Source organism: Urocitellus parryii, chromosome 1 (genome assembly GCF_045843805.1).
Source record: "Urocitellus parryii isolate mUroPar1 chromosome 1, mUroPar1.hap1, whole genome shotgun sequence".
NCBI classification, from domain to species: domain Eukaryota; kingdom Metazoa; phylum Chordata; class Mammalia; order Rodentia; family Sciuridae; genus Urocitellus; species Urocitellus parryii.
The window spans coordinates 223439259-223455388 of record NC_135531.1 but is presented as its reverse complement, the minus strand read 5'-3'; the positions used below and the strand labels follow the sequence as shown (position 1 = coordinate 223455388).

The following is a 16130-nucleotide window of genomic DNA, read 5'->3' as shown; positions in this document are numbered from 1 at the left end:
TGAATCCCCAGCATCTGTGAATAAGTTATGTTTCATAGCAAGAGAGCAAAGAGTTATGGTCATTAATCCACTGACCTTAAAAATAGGAATATTATACTGGATTGCCTGGGTTGGTCTGAAGAGTCAGTGTCAGAGTGATGCAATGTGAGAAAGACTCTACCCACCATTGCTGGCTTTGAAGACGGAAGGGGCCATGCACCAGGGCATGCAGGCTGCCTCTAGAAGGTGGATCAGGAAAAAAAAAAAAAGAGATTCTCCCCAGAAAGTGCAGAAAGGAACATAAAACCCTGCAACCCCTTGATTTCAGCTCAAGGAAACCTGACTTTCATAACTATAAGATAACCACTAAATTTGGGGGTAATTTTGTTACAAGAGCAATGGGAAACTAATACAGGAGGTGTGTGGTGGTGGCCATTTTTGTTCTCTAAGAAGTGACATAGCAGGAGCAGAACCAGTACCTAGGTGTCTGAATCCCAGTTTGATATCTGCCAATTCTGCTGGAATCCAGTAGAGCTCTGCTGGAGGAAGGCCCCTTTATGGCATTTTGAGTGTGGCGCCAGGACAAAGTCATCGTACTCCGTGACTAAGATAGCCAGTTTGGGGTTGGGGTAGATATTTGCTCTTTCAAACCTCTTATTAACCATGCAAAGTTGTCTTTCTGTTTGACCTCTATGGAGCCTACAGCCACAATTAAACTCATTTTTTTCATCTGTGGACTATTAACTCCTAGTTCTCTAAGCCTGTGCAGTTTGCTAGAGTTTCTGAGGGTTCTACTTGCTTGTTAGAATCCCGTTGTCTTTGACAACTACAACCTTTTGGGATGCCAAGACTGACATCCAGAATACCAACTACCCCTCCCATGAAAGTGACCGACAGGCTACCAAAGTCCTCTAATTCATTAGATATTTGAAAATGTTCAGCAGGCAGAGCAGTCAATAGTGTCCTGACTCAGGCCTCCAGGATGCTGCCCACCTGGTGTGTTGACACCAACACCTAGCCCGCCTTCATACAATCCTCCTGGGATATGAATCTTTCACAGCTACCATTCTCCTGTCCACATTTCTCCATCTTGGCCATCAAGATGTCACAGTAGAATTTACATAAGGCTAAAAATCCAAATATATTATGTTTAAAAACAGTCTCCATTCATACCAGTCTTACAATCACACCCAATAAGAAAATGAGTCTGAGATGGCTTGTTTCTATTGTGAACCCATGATAACTCCTAGTGATCATAGGTTTTTCTTCTGAGAATTTACGAACCATTTAAGGGGAGATCTTAGTACTTGTCTCAGGATAAAAGTTAAGCTCACCAGATGGTACTTGGCAGATTCTGCCTTCTTCCCTCTTCCGAAGAACTGGAACACCTTCTCCCTTCTCCCCTCCTCTAATTCTGGTCCTATTCTCCAGAATTCTTCTAAGATCACTAGCAGCAGGTCAGTGTTCTCACCTGTGTGTTCCCTCAGCATCTGGGCGCTGCTCCTCCCAGACAAGAAACCTAAACTCAAATGGAACAATCTTACAACCCTCTCACCTGGCTAGGGTTTCTGTGACCTCCTCGGCAATGTGGTATCTAGGACTTACAACCCTCTCACCTGGCTAGGGTTTCTGTGTCCTCCTCGGCAATGTGGTATCTAGGACTCTTGCTCCTACCCCTTTACCCGGGGATGAGAAATTTCTAGAACTCTGGAGGAGGTTGAACCTACCAAGGGGCCAGAAAGGACCCTGTAGAAGGAGGGAGCCAAGTGCTCATCACATAACTCATCAACCAAGCCTACAGCCACCACGGAAGAGAATTGAGAGGAACCCCCCCTTCAGAGAATAATATTATAGGCATGTGATGGGGACTAAGGCCAGCCCTGCTTCCCAATGAACAGTACCTGACCCAACATTCAAGTGTGGAAAGTGGGGGGCAGGGAGGTGTCCATCTCTCTGGATACCATGGATATTAATGGCAGAGTCCTTCAGACAGATGGAGGATACGTTGTAAAGATTTATTGAAAAATCCACCTCACTCCTTCATAATTCCCCCATATGATCATCAATCAGTCAATTAGCTGAAATTTCAAATGATTGATCTCATGGGTGGCTCTTTTTGAATGGAAGCTTTCAATTCTTAAGATACAAAAATTCCTTATAACATAAATATACCCTAGAGCTCTTTTCTTTGGTATCTCCCAGCAAAAACTGCTTCCTCTGTGCTATTCTGGGAACTTTACGATCATTAACTCTTCACAACAGCACCACATACCAACAAAGATGTTGTGTCCGCCGAGAACTAAAAATTAAATATTAAAAATTCTCTCTCTCTCCTCTCTCACTCTCTCTTTAAAAAAAAAAAAAGAAACTAAAAAAAAAAAAAAAAAAAAAAAAACAAGTCGATGAAGCTGACACTATTCACATCCCCATTGCCTAGGGGAGGACACTGGGACCCAGAGATATGAAGTCACTTGGTTGAACTCACACAGCTAGAAGATATAATGCTGCTGATTGAACCCAGGCAGATCAACTGTGGAACTCAGCAGTAAAGCGATTATGAAACTGGCCCAATTTCCTACCCCTTCCTTTATCTATGCTCAGAACCCTGTCACCAATATGAGAACAACCCTGGCTAGCCTGCTGGGAGATGAGAAACCAAGGGAATGCAGCCAAGTCATGCCATCCAAGGCCAACCTACCCCAGCCAGCCCCCGCCAAATCCCCAGCAGACCACAGACGTACAAGCAAGCCCAGCCAAGAGCTTCAGAACCACCCAGAGAACCCACAGATCCACGAGGAATCATCAACGATTGCTGCTTCAAGCAACTGAGTTTGGGGGCAATTTGTTACGCACCCATAGAAAACTGGTATAAACACAAGCTGGGTCACTACCCTGTTTTCCTTGTGATGACAACTGGCTTCGCTACACTCCAGGATTCTCCAGGAATAGACAGATCCTGCTGTGTAGGGCTTTTCTAGAGGGTACCACCCCATTTCTCTCCATCACTGTCTTGCCCCAGCCCTATCAGCTCATAAAGGCATTCAAACTATTCCTCACCTTGAGTCCTCAGTTTTTACTTTGGATTTGAAAAGAAACCAGAGTGCTTCAACTCGTTCGTCCTTTTTGAGCTCTGTTTCCTTGCCTATCCTCTTTGCCTATCTCTCCATCATCTAGAAGCTAAACTGGAATTAGCCAAAGTGCATGGTGCCAACCTAATGGAAACAGGGTAATGAGGGAGAAACAGGATTGTGCTGGAAGTCAGCACCTCGCAACTTTGGTCTTTCCCCTCTTGCAGGCTGGGCTTCTAGCTCAGAACAATGGGGACCGGCTGTCCCTGAGGGCATGCTCCTGCTTTGCCACCTGATCCCCAAATGCAAAACTGAACTGCCCCTGCCTGTCAGGACTCAGGGGGGCAGCAAGCTGTACCTCCACAGGAACTAACAGCCCCAAATGCTCCACTCAAATTAAAAAGGAATTTGGAAACATGTTCCACAGAGTGGAAGCCTTCCGGGGCACTCCTGCCAGGGGAGTCCATCAGTGGAACTCCCAAGGAATTGGAGTGTCAAGGCCTGGTGCAGAATATATCCTAAGGGGGCTCAAGGGGTGGGGGCAGAAACTCACTCTGAAGGCATCCTGAGGGAGGTGGACCACAATCTGCTAACAATGGAATTAGAAATCTTCCTCCCAAAGAAAAAGACTCATAAAAGATAATTGTTTTTCTATCAGAGTATTTCAAAACTTTTTTTTTTTGCTATTAGGCACTCAATAAATGCTAAATGATGCTAATTCTCCTAGCACTCCTTACTTTATGAGTGAAGCTGGGATTGTGTAGGTTCATTGCTTAAAAGGCCAATAGCTAAGTGACCTAGGTTGGTGAAGAGAAACCAAAAGTCCCCAGGGCAGATCCAGCCTTACTGTGCCATTAAACACCCACCACCCCTCACTCATTACACTTCCACAACAATAGTTTAGTTTTAATTTCTTTTCCTTGTATTTCATAGCCTGGAGGGAAAATGTCCTGTAATAGTAAGACAATTACTGGTGACTCAGGGCTCCCTGCTGCCTCTCCATGCTCTACAGCTGAGGAGCAGGCAGGGTTGCGCTTCCCATGTAGGAATGATTTGGTTTGTGAATTAAGAAAATCAAAATCAAAAGGAATCTTTACCTTAAAAAAAAAAAAAAAAAGCCTACTTCAGATGGAAATTCAGCTCAAGGATCCTGCTTCCGAATGCGAGCTAATCATAGGCATGAATCCCTAAGGAGACCTTTCAAACAGGCTCAGAAATGTTCCAAGGGGTGACTTGCCTATCTGAGCTCCCACCCACAGGACCCAGGCAATCCAAGAGGATTCCCAAAGTCTGATTTACTCTCTTTTTCTCCATCCAAATCCTGCCCCTTTCACCTTTGCCATGAATGGGGGAGGAGGGCAGGTACAGTAGAACTATGTGCTCATATGTGCAAAAACCCTATCTTGTTCATCTTTGTAACTCACACACCTCACCAAAGCCTGAGTTAGGATAAGCAAAGTTAAGGATGTCCTAGAGTAAAGAATGTGGACACTCCCAAATTCCCAATGGATTGTGTTCCGGAGCACTTTGTAGATGGGTAGCTTAAAAACTTGGGAAGCTACCAAGCTACTTTTTTCCCATATGCATAAAGTTCCAATACAGTTTAAATTCTCAGACTGGGCTACAAAACTTTAGACTAGAAAAAAAAATCCAATAATGCGCCCAAAGTAGAGAACATCAGCTATTATATCACTTCCTCCTAAACAGCCAATTAAATTGCTATTTCTTGAGAAAATGCATTCCCATTCAGGATGGCAGAAACAGCCTTCCACCTCCCCCAACACCCAGAGTGTTGGCCTTGAACAAACAGAGGAAGGCAAAGGGGGAGTCAATGCTGGAAAGATGAGAAATAGCCCTGGCCTGGCAGGGAGGGGTTTGCAAGGAGAATGAGATGGACAGAAATGTCTAGAGTCTGAGAATACTACCCTGAAGTACCTCTCTGCTTTTACGTAACAGGTTCTGCAAATCTCTAATTCAAACACTTGTCCTAAGTGTTCTAAATTAGGAAATAAAAGGCAGTTGCTTGAAGGGGAACTTGGAAAAGGAAACAATTTCTGGGTTCTGGGTCATAAATTGAGCTAAGGACATCCTATGTTCACCTACGATGGCCCTCTTGATTTTTGTGCCTCAGTTCCCTGACTGATACAACCACTGATACTAATAAAAATTCCAACTTCAGATTGACAGTGGCAGTTTAGAGTGGGGAGCAGGGAAGGATACAGGAGAGTAGCTGCTCAAGGCCAGTCTATGTTCTATTCATCTCTATATACTCCAGTCCCCTCGGTACTCAGCACATAATTCACCAATTAATAAATACAATTTAAGGAAGGGTTTTAACTTTTCAGTATAGAATCAAAATGTATGGGCTTTGGAGTCAAACTGCTCAGATCCAAATCATTTTTTCCTCCCTAGATGCAGGGCTAGGGGCCAGCTGCTGAACCTCCATTGGCTTCAGGTTCTCTCACCTAGAAAAGTGGCCACGGACAGCACCTCCCTCCTAGATGCTGTGGGGATGAAATGCTTTCCCATCAGTGAAACACGGAGCACTGTACCTGCCATAGGTAGCACTATTATTAGTATCCCCACCATCATTTAGCTAGTTGTCTAGTATTTTGCCCCCAAATTAGTTCCTCAGGGAACCTGGCATGCATGAAAGTTGGTTGGTATAGTGACTTGAATTGGAACTCCCAGAAGACACATCTACCCAGAAGCTGAGAATTTGCACACATGTGGAATGAGGGCTCCTGCAGATGTCATTGATTAAGGCAAGACCTTGGAGATGATTCATTCTGGATTAGGATGGGCCCTAAACCCAAAGTCATAGAATAGACAAAAACGAAAAGCCAGAGACCCAGGGAAGAAGGCCATGTGAAAACAGAGCCACAGGCCCAGGAACACCAGGAGCCACAGGAGGGTGCAGGGGTGAGGAAGGGAGGGTTCTTCCTCAGAGGCTTTGGAGGGAGTGTGGCCCTGCTGACCCCTGCACTGTGACTTCTGGCCTAGAGAACTGTTGTGTTAAGACTCCTGGTTTTTGGTAATCTGCAAGAAAATTACCAAGTCAGGGACAGATGACTCTGAACAACCTAGATTTAGTGAGGGGAAACAAGCCAAAATGTGAAGTGGTGATCATCACGCGTCTCCTTTTCTTAGATTGTGCACTGCAGGGAAAGTTCTGCTCAGCAAGGTGCAATGGCTGACTTTAGGGACTGCAAAGGTCAGGCGAGCCCATCCCATCCAGTTCCAGCCAAGAGCGTCTGCTGGGGATCTTGAAAATAGCCTGCATCTTCCCACCAAGAACGAAGGGGAAACAGTAATTGTGCCATGAGAACCTGGCTGCAATCTGGCACTAAAAAAATGGGCAGGCCAGGAGGCGCTCAGTGCCCATCCAGGATGCATAACCACATGGTCCACACGGCCTTCCTGCACCCCTCTGTGAGGGAGGAGGAGTCATTATCCAAGACTAAGAGAAGGAAATATGCCTAGTTGTTAAGGGACCCACATAATTGTATATTTTCCTAACTCTACAGGTTCTAGAAATCTATCTATAAAACATATCTCCTTTTAAATAAAAAATTAAAATGTACATGGGTCATTGCAGGACCCTCCTAAGCCTTTGGAATTTTAACAGAGTCATGAGAGAGTCGAATCCACTGATGTTCAGAGAAATGGTTTTCATTCTCTTCCTCTCTTCTAACTCCTGGAGAAAACCAGCAGCAGACAGAGCAGCAGCAGTCAGAGAGGGTGACTTTTTTGGAGCAAAGGCGTTAGACAAGATGACACATCCTGACAGGTTCAGCAAATACTGAAGGCTGTGCCAATCAGCAGATCCTTTCTGAGTGTTTGCAACGGAGGAAAGATTGCGAGTCACACAGTATTTCAAAGACAGGTCACGATTACTTCGTGTGTCATCTTCTAATGTGAAGGTCAGGGGAGAGGAGAGGCGGGTGGAGGCGGGAGGGGATGAGCAAGGAGACCGTGTGCAGGCAAATTAACCAGGCAGGTCTTGCTTCCTATTTCCCAGCACTGCCCAGGGAACTGTGTAATTGCTGGCTTTGTTGACATCTGAGGCTCTCGCCTTGCAGGTAACCGGCACCTCATTAGCCCCTAAGTCCTTTGTAACTTGTGAAAGTCACTTCTTGCCTATCTCAATCAGGGTTTTCTTTTTTCTCCTTAAGTGATACTCAATTTTTTTTTTCCTGTAAGAAAAGGGTTGCAGTGAAGAGACCAGTGAGGAAACCCAGAAAAGGAAACCACAGATTCTGGATCCCAGAATATCCCCAAATGGACCCCATTGTTTAACTGAAAAGAATTCTAGAATACTGAAAATACATTCAAAACGAAAAGAAATAATTCTGAAGCCAAATGAAACCAAAAGATTTCTGTCGTTATTTGTCATTTGTTTTTCTCTACTAGGAAACAAAAAAGAGGAAGAGGGGACAGAGGGGAGAGAGAGAGAGAGAGAGAGAGAGAGAGAGAGAGAGAGAGAGAGAGAGAGAGAGAGAGAGAGTGTCCCGGCATAAATCATCTGAGAGGCTTTTAAAAATATGTAAATGCTTAATTATCTCCATTTTCCATCAAAGCGCTTTTCTGAGGGATACATTTTTAGCATTCAAAATTAAAATAATACACTCACGAATGCACACTCAATCACACACATATTTGTGCACACACATACTTGGACAATTCACAACCTTCAAAGAGAACCATGCAAATCTAATTGACAGGATAATTTTTAAGCAAATTACTTGGTGAGCCCAACATGTTTTCCCCTTGTTGGGGTGAGGGGACACTATAAACAGTATGTACAAATATGCTAACTAAAAATATAAAAATCTTCCTCCTTCCTGTCCAAGAATGTCAAGCCAGCCCATTAGGGTTGTGACAATGGCAAATGTTGAGCACACACAATCGCACTGAGAATCTGCTGACCAATTATTGCCGACATTCCCTGGTTTCATCAGATCCATCACTTTGCACAGAAATCAAAAGGTGGAAAAAGGGCAGGAGTTCACCAGGAGAAAAGCAGCCTCTGCCTAAATTGGGATAAGGACCCTTTTCTGCCTAAATTGCCCTGCTCTTGGGACCCTCCCACCAGAGGAGGAGAGCAAGGGCTTAGTTATTTGTGTCCAGATTTAGAGGCTTCTCCCAAAACGGAAGAGAGGAGTGGAGCAAAAGAATAGAGATGATTAGAGATCAGAGGCTTAGCTGGGCACAGAAGCAAGCTAAGTGGAGTCATTAGAAATAAAGGGTCTATTTAAACATGCGCGGTGCACACATTTAACATCTTGTAAAACGTTTGAATGGTCGGTCTGTATACAAATGCATACTAAAAACAGGAAAGAAAAATATACACCAAAGTAAATGATCGTTTATTAAAAATACACATATACGTATCTTGCTAATCAGAAGCCACACCTTAACCCTGATACTTGGGCAATTATGTTGCCACAGTAAATAAACAGCAAGAGGTAATCCATTTGCAACAAATCAAGCCACACACAAATAATTTCAGACCCTGTTTCTGGTTTCCTGACATATTACTGTACACAATGCTGCCGTTGGGTCCTGCATTCTTACACCCCTTTGAATGCTCACCAGACTATTAATTTAAAAAGTCGGGAGCTTCATCTGCTCCTCATGTCATCATAACCTGTTTTTGTATGTTGGAAAACACAAAAACACTAACCGGGACTTGGGTGGGAACCATTTTTGGAATAGTGGTTGGTGCTTGTTCACATCTGGATTAGGTTTAAAAATGATAACATTATGATGATGAACGCCAGAGAGCCTCATCTGCATATAAATAGGACTAATCAGAAATGCAAATTGCAATCAAGAGAAATTTTTAAAGGCTGTGATAGCTGTGTGATTGTGCAGATAAGGGAAGGTCAATGCTTGTATTGTTACATCAGTTAATGCCCCCCAGCCTGCCCAGAGCCTGCCTTTGAATGGGACATGTGCAAAGTACAAATTATCTATTAATCTGCCCCCTGACCCGGATGGAGCCCTGGATAACTTAGTTTTCCCTAACTAGAACCTTGAGGTGGCCATCCATCAGTCCCAATCCAGTGAAAGACAACAAAACCTCTTGTCCAAACCTCCTAATGAATACACAGAAGAGAAAATATACTTGCATTTAAATACCCTCTAAACAGACCTCCTTTCAGCATGACTTCCCACTGAGTCAGAAATTAAGGGATGAATAATAAAACATATGACTGATAGAACATTTTTTTCTGATGCATTTCATTGCTGACCTGAGTGGATACAGCAATATAATATGCATTTTTAGCCCCCCAAATTTCTAAAATTAAAAAAAAATAAAAAGCATGAAATTAAAAAGAAAACACCAGAGTTTCAACAGATTACTTAATCCTAAATTGCATTTGTATTCTTCTCAAGCAAAACACAAAAAAACGAACATCTCAGAAACATCAGAGTGCTGAAAATAACGCAATTGTTACAAGGTCCTGTCATTCCTTGGGTTATGTTATCTTTCAAAAACATCCTCTCTGTGTCCCCCTCCCCCGCTGGTTTCTTCTCTCCCAAAAGGAAATATATTTTGCAATCAGGCTTTCTCAGGTTTGGAGAGAAATTGCGTAAAAACTCTTTATTATCCCTCTAATGATGCTTTCACAAAGCACTAATGAGTCAAGAGCGCCATCTTGTGTCCTACCTCGGAATCTTAAAGAGAGTTTTCACAGGATGCATGTCAAAGAGGGGAGGGTCTCCATCCCCCAGTTCAATGGCTGTGATCCCTAAGGACCAGACGTCACAGCGAGCATCATAGGAAGAGTCATACTGCTGCTCACAAGCAATGACCTAAAAGACAAAATCAGGGAAAAATAGATCAACCCCTGCCACCTCCAATGTCCTAAAATGTCCCTTGGCTAGTTCAGCTCCCTTCTTGGTTTCCTTAGCTGCAGACATTAAATTCCAGTGAAAATAAGATGTATGTATTCTAAGGCTTATTTTTGTGACTGATTTGTCAACTGATATGTCCGTCAACTTTTCAAATGTATCAGTTTAATTCAAGAAACATGCATTGAACCATCCAAGTACTAAAAAGCAGTGCAAGGGGAAGCACTGAATGGATTCCACAGGATGGCCACACTGTTATCCTTCAAGGGAAATATGTCCACTTCCTTACCAGCTACTGAATTCAACAAGGAGCAGTTGTCCTCAAATATGCTTGACTACTGTACAACATCTGCAGCAGGGTAAACCATTCAGGGGAAGATGCTGGGTGTCTGATACGGTTAATATAAAGCAGAAACAAACCCGCTGTTCCTGTTCCCTTTATCTAGAAATATCTGCCCCCTCTTCAAACCCCAGCATCTGGTTTGCAACTGCCTCTGCAGTTATGGGTCTGACTGGGTACAGAAGTAGCAGACCCAAAAAATGATCCTGAGATCATCACTAGGTTGGGGAGCATGGACCTCCTGTGGAGGAATCTGTTTCTCTCAACTCTCTGAGTCAGACAGAGAAAGTCCCTACACTCAGACTATTACAGCAGGGTTAGGAGAAAGTGAGATTGACCAAGGGACATGGAGGGACTGGGTGCCCCCATTTGACCAGAAATCTGCTTTCCAGAATCCCCCTTTACTATAGTTTCCCACAACTGATTGTGGTGATCTGGTAGACCAGGGTGGTAGGGCTTCCCTCTCAGCCCATTGAAATGTCTTTGACGTTTGCTCTGAATGAGATCGGACAGTTGACTATGGTGAGCAGAGAAGTGGCAGATCTCGTAGATGTGACAGCGGGATTTCCCTGGCTGCTGTGTTGGAGGTGGATTGAAGTGGGACATGAGAGGAAGATGAGAACCAGTTAAAAAGACTGCTGCGGGAATCCAGGTGTGACATGGTGACAAATTATCAGATTGGGGATGCAATTTTGAAGGTAGAGCCAACTGGATTGGTAGAATGGGGCATATAAGAAAGAGGAGTTGAGGATGACTCCAAGGCGTTTGACCTGAGCAACTTCCAGAATTGGCTTTTCCTGAGATGGGGAAGGGAAAAGAGGAAGCAGGTTTGGGGTGCAAAGCTGGAGCTTTAAGCCTGAGTCTCCCAGATGGGAGACGTCCAAATGGAGAAGTTGATGTTAAGATTCATACTGGACTTCTGACTTGGAGAACTGGAAGATAAGTCCTATGGTCTAAAGGTGTACCCAAAACTTCATGTTTTAGGAACAGTCCCCATGCAATAGAGTTGGGAGGCAGGGCCTTTGGGGGAATGTTTAGGTGACAAAGCTCCATTCATAAATGGATTAATATGAAACACAGAGCTCTTGCAGCAATGGAAAGCTCTCTTCCATTTTCCTCCACGTGTAGACACAGTAAAAAGGCCCAAGCATATGCCAGAACCTTGATCTTGGATTTCCCGACTGTGGGAATACAGTTTTCTGCTTTATAGGTATGCAGCACAAAATGGACTAAGACAATAAGGGATGTGTGTTGTTTTAAGCCACTAAATTTTGGGAATTGTTAATGAGAGAAAACTAGTGCACCTTCTGTCTTCCATCCAGTTCTTTGGACTTGCAAGGCCTGGGGCAACGTGTTGGCCATCTTGCCCTAGACTTTGTTCTCTTGCTCTCACAACTGCCCTCTACTCTTCTTCTCTTCTGGCTTCTCAACTGGAAAATGTTTTTCCATATCCAGGCATTCTTGGCTTGGCCCCAACCCCTCTGTTCAAATAGAACGCCCTATCATAGAATATCCTGTCATACTTTCAACACATAATTTTCAAGTGTGCATTCCAACTAAAGTTCAAGTAATTCCAATTTTGGAAACAGAGGCCATTTCATTGCCCCCAAAGACCTTACTTTTCTCACCCCAATCAGGTGACAACCTACACTATTTATAAAGAGCTCAAGATAAGGCTATTCAACACCTTCCCTTTCAGAAATGACATTTTCAGAAGTGTGAGACAAACATCATTTTAGAGCTATCAATCAGCAGACAGTTCACTGTCCTCATTCATGACACTGTATTGGGCCCTGTGAGAGAAAGAGAAATAGACTCTACCCCTCTCCTAACAGGCATTACATCCAGTTGGAATGTACAGTGCACCTCTAATAATTAAATGACAGACCATGACAACCATAAATGTCCTCAGTGTGTACTAACATGTCCAATAAAGGATTCAGACTTCAAATGCTCATGAAATTAAAGGGAGACACTTCCAGATAAGCACCCCCAATGAAAATGTCCAATATCCACAGTACGACTCCCAGGGAGAAGTTCAAATCCACATCTAGCCATGTTGGGCATTCCAAGAACACATTAAATGTGGGGCTGGAGACATCCTAACACTCTTTGAATGTTGTCATAAAATATTCAAAGCATTTATCTGGTTTCAACTTCCCTGTACAAATAAAACACCATCTTCAGCTCAGTCTGATTAATAGAAAAGTACTTGTCAGGCAAATTCTTCTCCCAAAACTCAGCTCATCATGTATCCTTTAAGCTCAGCCTTCCAAGGAAGTTTACAGAAAATCACACTGATAGAATAATTCACAAATAATTCTTTTGTAACCATGCAGGCATGGTAGTAAGTCCTGAGGGGAGAAGTCTCACATGCAATTTAATCTCCATCATAATTTCACGAAGGAGATGCTATTATCTCCTTTAGTCACTATGGAAACTGAGGCACAGCCATGTTGAGCAGCTTACCCAGAGTCATGCAGCTAGGAATCGTCATGCTGGGATTGGAACCCAGGCAGGGCGAGGGACTAAGGAGCAAGTCATCACTGTGCATTAAGTGATATACCTCATAAGGGCTATTCCATTAAAATTATCAGCTTTGCTTTCATATTTTGACTAATCTAACGCCATTTTTTTGAGGGTTTTGTCACCTACATTTTGTCATCTCCTCAGAGGAGACTCCTCCGTCAGGACTGCTCCTTTCCAGGAGTAGACAAAGGAGCATGTGTGATGGGGTTAGAAGAAGCACTCTTAAGAGGATGCATCTGACTGAAGGTCAGTACCTGGGACTGACGGCCAGCACATCCTGAATTTGTATTCCCCGTCAATCTAACACCACAGAGTGCAATTATCTCTTTCAGAGAAGAGTATAATCGTTCGTCTTAGCTCAGCATCCTCTTGGTCTCTAGGTAAAGGAAAGCTGAGTTAAGGATGCTGAGATCATCCAGTGGCGTTTGATTCCATGGAGAAAGGAAAGCAGTGACGGCATGCGGGGGCATTCCCTTGAGACCAGACTTTGCGGGTCCCTGAAGTCATACTAGGGGGATGGAAAGAAATGGGTTGAGATAGAGTTGACACCAGGCCAGGACCCAAACACCTCATCCTTTCTCTCCCTCCACCCCCAAGGCCCCTGACCTGGAGACTTTGCTGCCACCCCAGCAGTGTGACAGGGGGTGGCAGCCGTGGGATGCAAGGAGAGAAAGGGCATGAGAGGGAGTTTGAGAGAAGACCAGCAGGACCTGGAGTGTGACTTAACAGGGGAGGTTAGGCGAGGACACGTCAATCCTGGGTGACCAGGACAATGATGGTGCCATTTACAAAAAGGAAGTTGGAAAAAAAAAGTCAGTTTTCCAGGTAGTTCAGATAAGATCTGAACCTCCCCCTAAGCAGGTGTAAACAAACCACTTGTGTTCTCAGGACCTCTCCTGATCTGCAGAATGGCAAGGTGGGAACCAAGGGTCTCCGCCATCCCTTCGGGCTCTAACAAACACTCAGTGACTTCACAATTTCCAAGTAAGAGATCTTGGGGAAGGATCTCAAACCGAGAGGCTAACATCTCCATGCAAATGAGCTACAGCGAATGGTGGATGGACACTCGAGGGGATTTTAGTGCAATATTTTGCAGAAGGTCTTAAGGTCTATGAAAAGATGCCGGCTGCTGTGCTAATGCCTCCGTTAAAGACGACAAGCGTCAGGGACAGAGCAATTGTTTAGATGCTGCTTAATGGAGCATGTCCAAGCTCCTACCTTAAAATTCGAACTTATGGCTCTTCTGGTGCACTTAGACTTCCCTGTTGCTTATTTTAGGAAGAGAAAAGACACTAAAGCCGAGATTACTAGCAATATCTATGCAGTGGGCAGCCTTCAAGCCCAATGCCAATAGCTATTTTACCCCAGAGGTGGGCTTAGGTTCCCCAAATGTTGGTCGTAACCACTTTGGCTTCCCCAAACTTTTCTTTCTGGTGAGGAATGAGGACGAAAGAAACAAGTTTTCCCTGATGACTGAGCTCAAACTGGTCTTTGGAGCAAGGGCTAGCTGTCCCTCTCCGCGGATGGTGGGAACCGTTCTTTCCAGCCTTCTAACGATCTCCATGCTGCAGACTCCTGAATGCACCCCCAGTGGCTCTGTACTGCTCACAGATGGGACCCCTCTCGTTCCTCCTGCAGGGACTTATGGGGGTGGGGGATGCACCAACGGATAAAAGCTGCTGAAACAAACCATCTTGTCTCCCTCAGCATGGTCAGCTGAGCTCTGTCCTGAGTCACCAGTTGTCAGCAGCCCTTGGGGCCTAGAGAGACTTGCTCCTCTGCCAGAGGAGGAAAATTCTGAAGCCATGCAACTCCCTTTTGATTCTGCTGCTTTCCTCACAGGGAGATTTTTGGCCAAATATTTCATCTCTCTGTCCCTCCTCTTCTCATGTCAACTAAGAGCTCCCTTCTCATGAGCCTCGTCTGAAGTATCCCCTTATCCAGGGGTCATTTGTGTCTGGATTATATTTATTTTATTTACTTCTTGAGGATCTTTGGGATTTTCCAAAATGTCTATAGGGAGTATGAACTATTTCAGTGATAAAAAGGGGCAAGTTTGGTTTTTTTTTTTGTTTTTGTTGTTTTGTTTTCATTCATTTTTCATCTTAAGGGTATAAATATTGAAAAGTTTGCTTTGACTTTCAAGGGTGGGTTTCCTTCTTTGGGGGTATTTGTTGACTGTTGAAATTCTTTATAAGTTGTCAGGTTAAAGTGCCGTGGATATAAAAGTAAGTTCCCATGATATTGATAAAAGAAGAATGCTGGAAATTTCCTTCCCAGGGAGAACACTTTCTATTGCACGAAACAGGCTTAGGGAGCAATTTTTGTGGGGCGGGGGGTGGGTGGGTTCTGGGGACTGAACTCAGGGGCTCTCAACCACTGAGCCACATCCCCAGCCCTGTTTTGCATTTGATTTAGAGACAGGGACTCACTGAGTTACTTAAGGCCTCATATTTGCTGAGGCTGGTTTTGAACTCCCAATCCTCCTGCCTCAGCCTCTCAAGCTGCTGGTATTACAGGCGTGCACCACCGTGCCTAGCTGTGCATTTCAATCTTGACCAAGAGTAGGACTTACTAACAAGGCCCCCCCAAGACAGGGTGCGAGGTGTCCTCTGCCTCTTACAGAAAGCCTTGGGCTCTCAGGACGTGAGCCTCTGTCATCTCAAGGTCTCTCTATCTGAAATGGACATCTGGTTTTGACTAGGAATAAAAGGAATAGAAATAGTCCTGGGTTCAGAAACCTAGATTTCTCCAAGATATTTAACTTAAATCATTCATCGAATTATATATCAAATAGCTGCTGGGCCAAAATCTCTTTCAATAATGTGATTTTAACCAATGTTTCAAAACAAATAACATTATAATACATTTTGCTCTCCTAAAAAAATAATTTACCAAATTTAAAATAGAAAAGGTCTTTTCAGATATTATTATTTTGCCACTAATATTACTAAAGGTCATTTAAAATGTAATTAAGTTTGGCTTCTATATTCTTGTTCCTCTCCTTACTAGAATTGATTGTGCAGTGCAAAATAATAACCAAAGATAGAGATTAAAATTTCATTCAAGTACACAGGCAAAATGCTGTTATCTCAAGAGCTAAATTCAGCTAAATAAGAGGCCAGGCAAATAGACCTAATGCTATTAATCCTTGGCTGACCTTGAGCCCCAACGTGCAGGCAATAGACTGGCAAATAAGATGGGCTGAGGTAGGTAGGTAAATGGGATTCTTAATTTTGCTTACACCATTCACCCAGCATAATTGATAAATATTATTGATTGCAAAGATTTCTAAAATAGAACTTCTCTGGAATCGAAAATTGCAGTGATAAATATTCCAGTGGTAAAAATAT

At 43.7% G+C, this 16130-nt stretch overlaps 1 protein-coding gene across 1 annotated transcript in view; it reads right to left on the bottom strand.

The window, feature by feature from the left end:
• Myo3b (myosin IIIB) overlaps positions 1-16130 on the bottom strand; it is a 449152-nt gene that overhangs the window by 392288 nt on the left and 40734 nt on the right. Inside the window, exon 8 of the mRNA XM_077794873.1 lies at positions 9724-9869. Coding sequence (XP_077650999.1) covers positions 9724-9869 — 146 coding nt within the window. The remainder of the gene's footprint in view (positions 1-9723; positions 9870-16130) is intronic.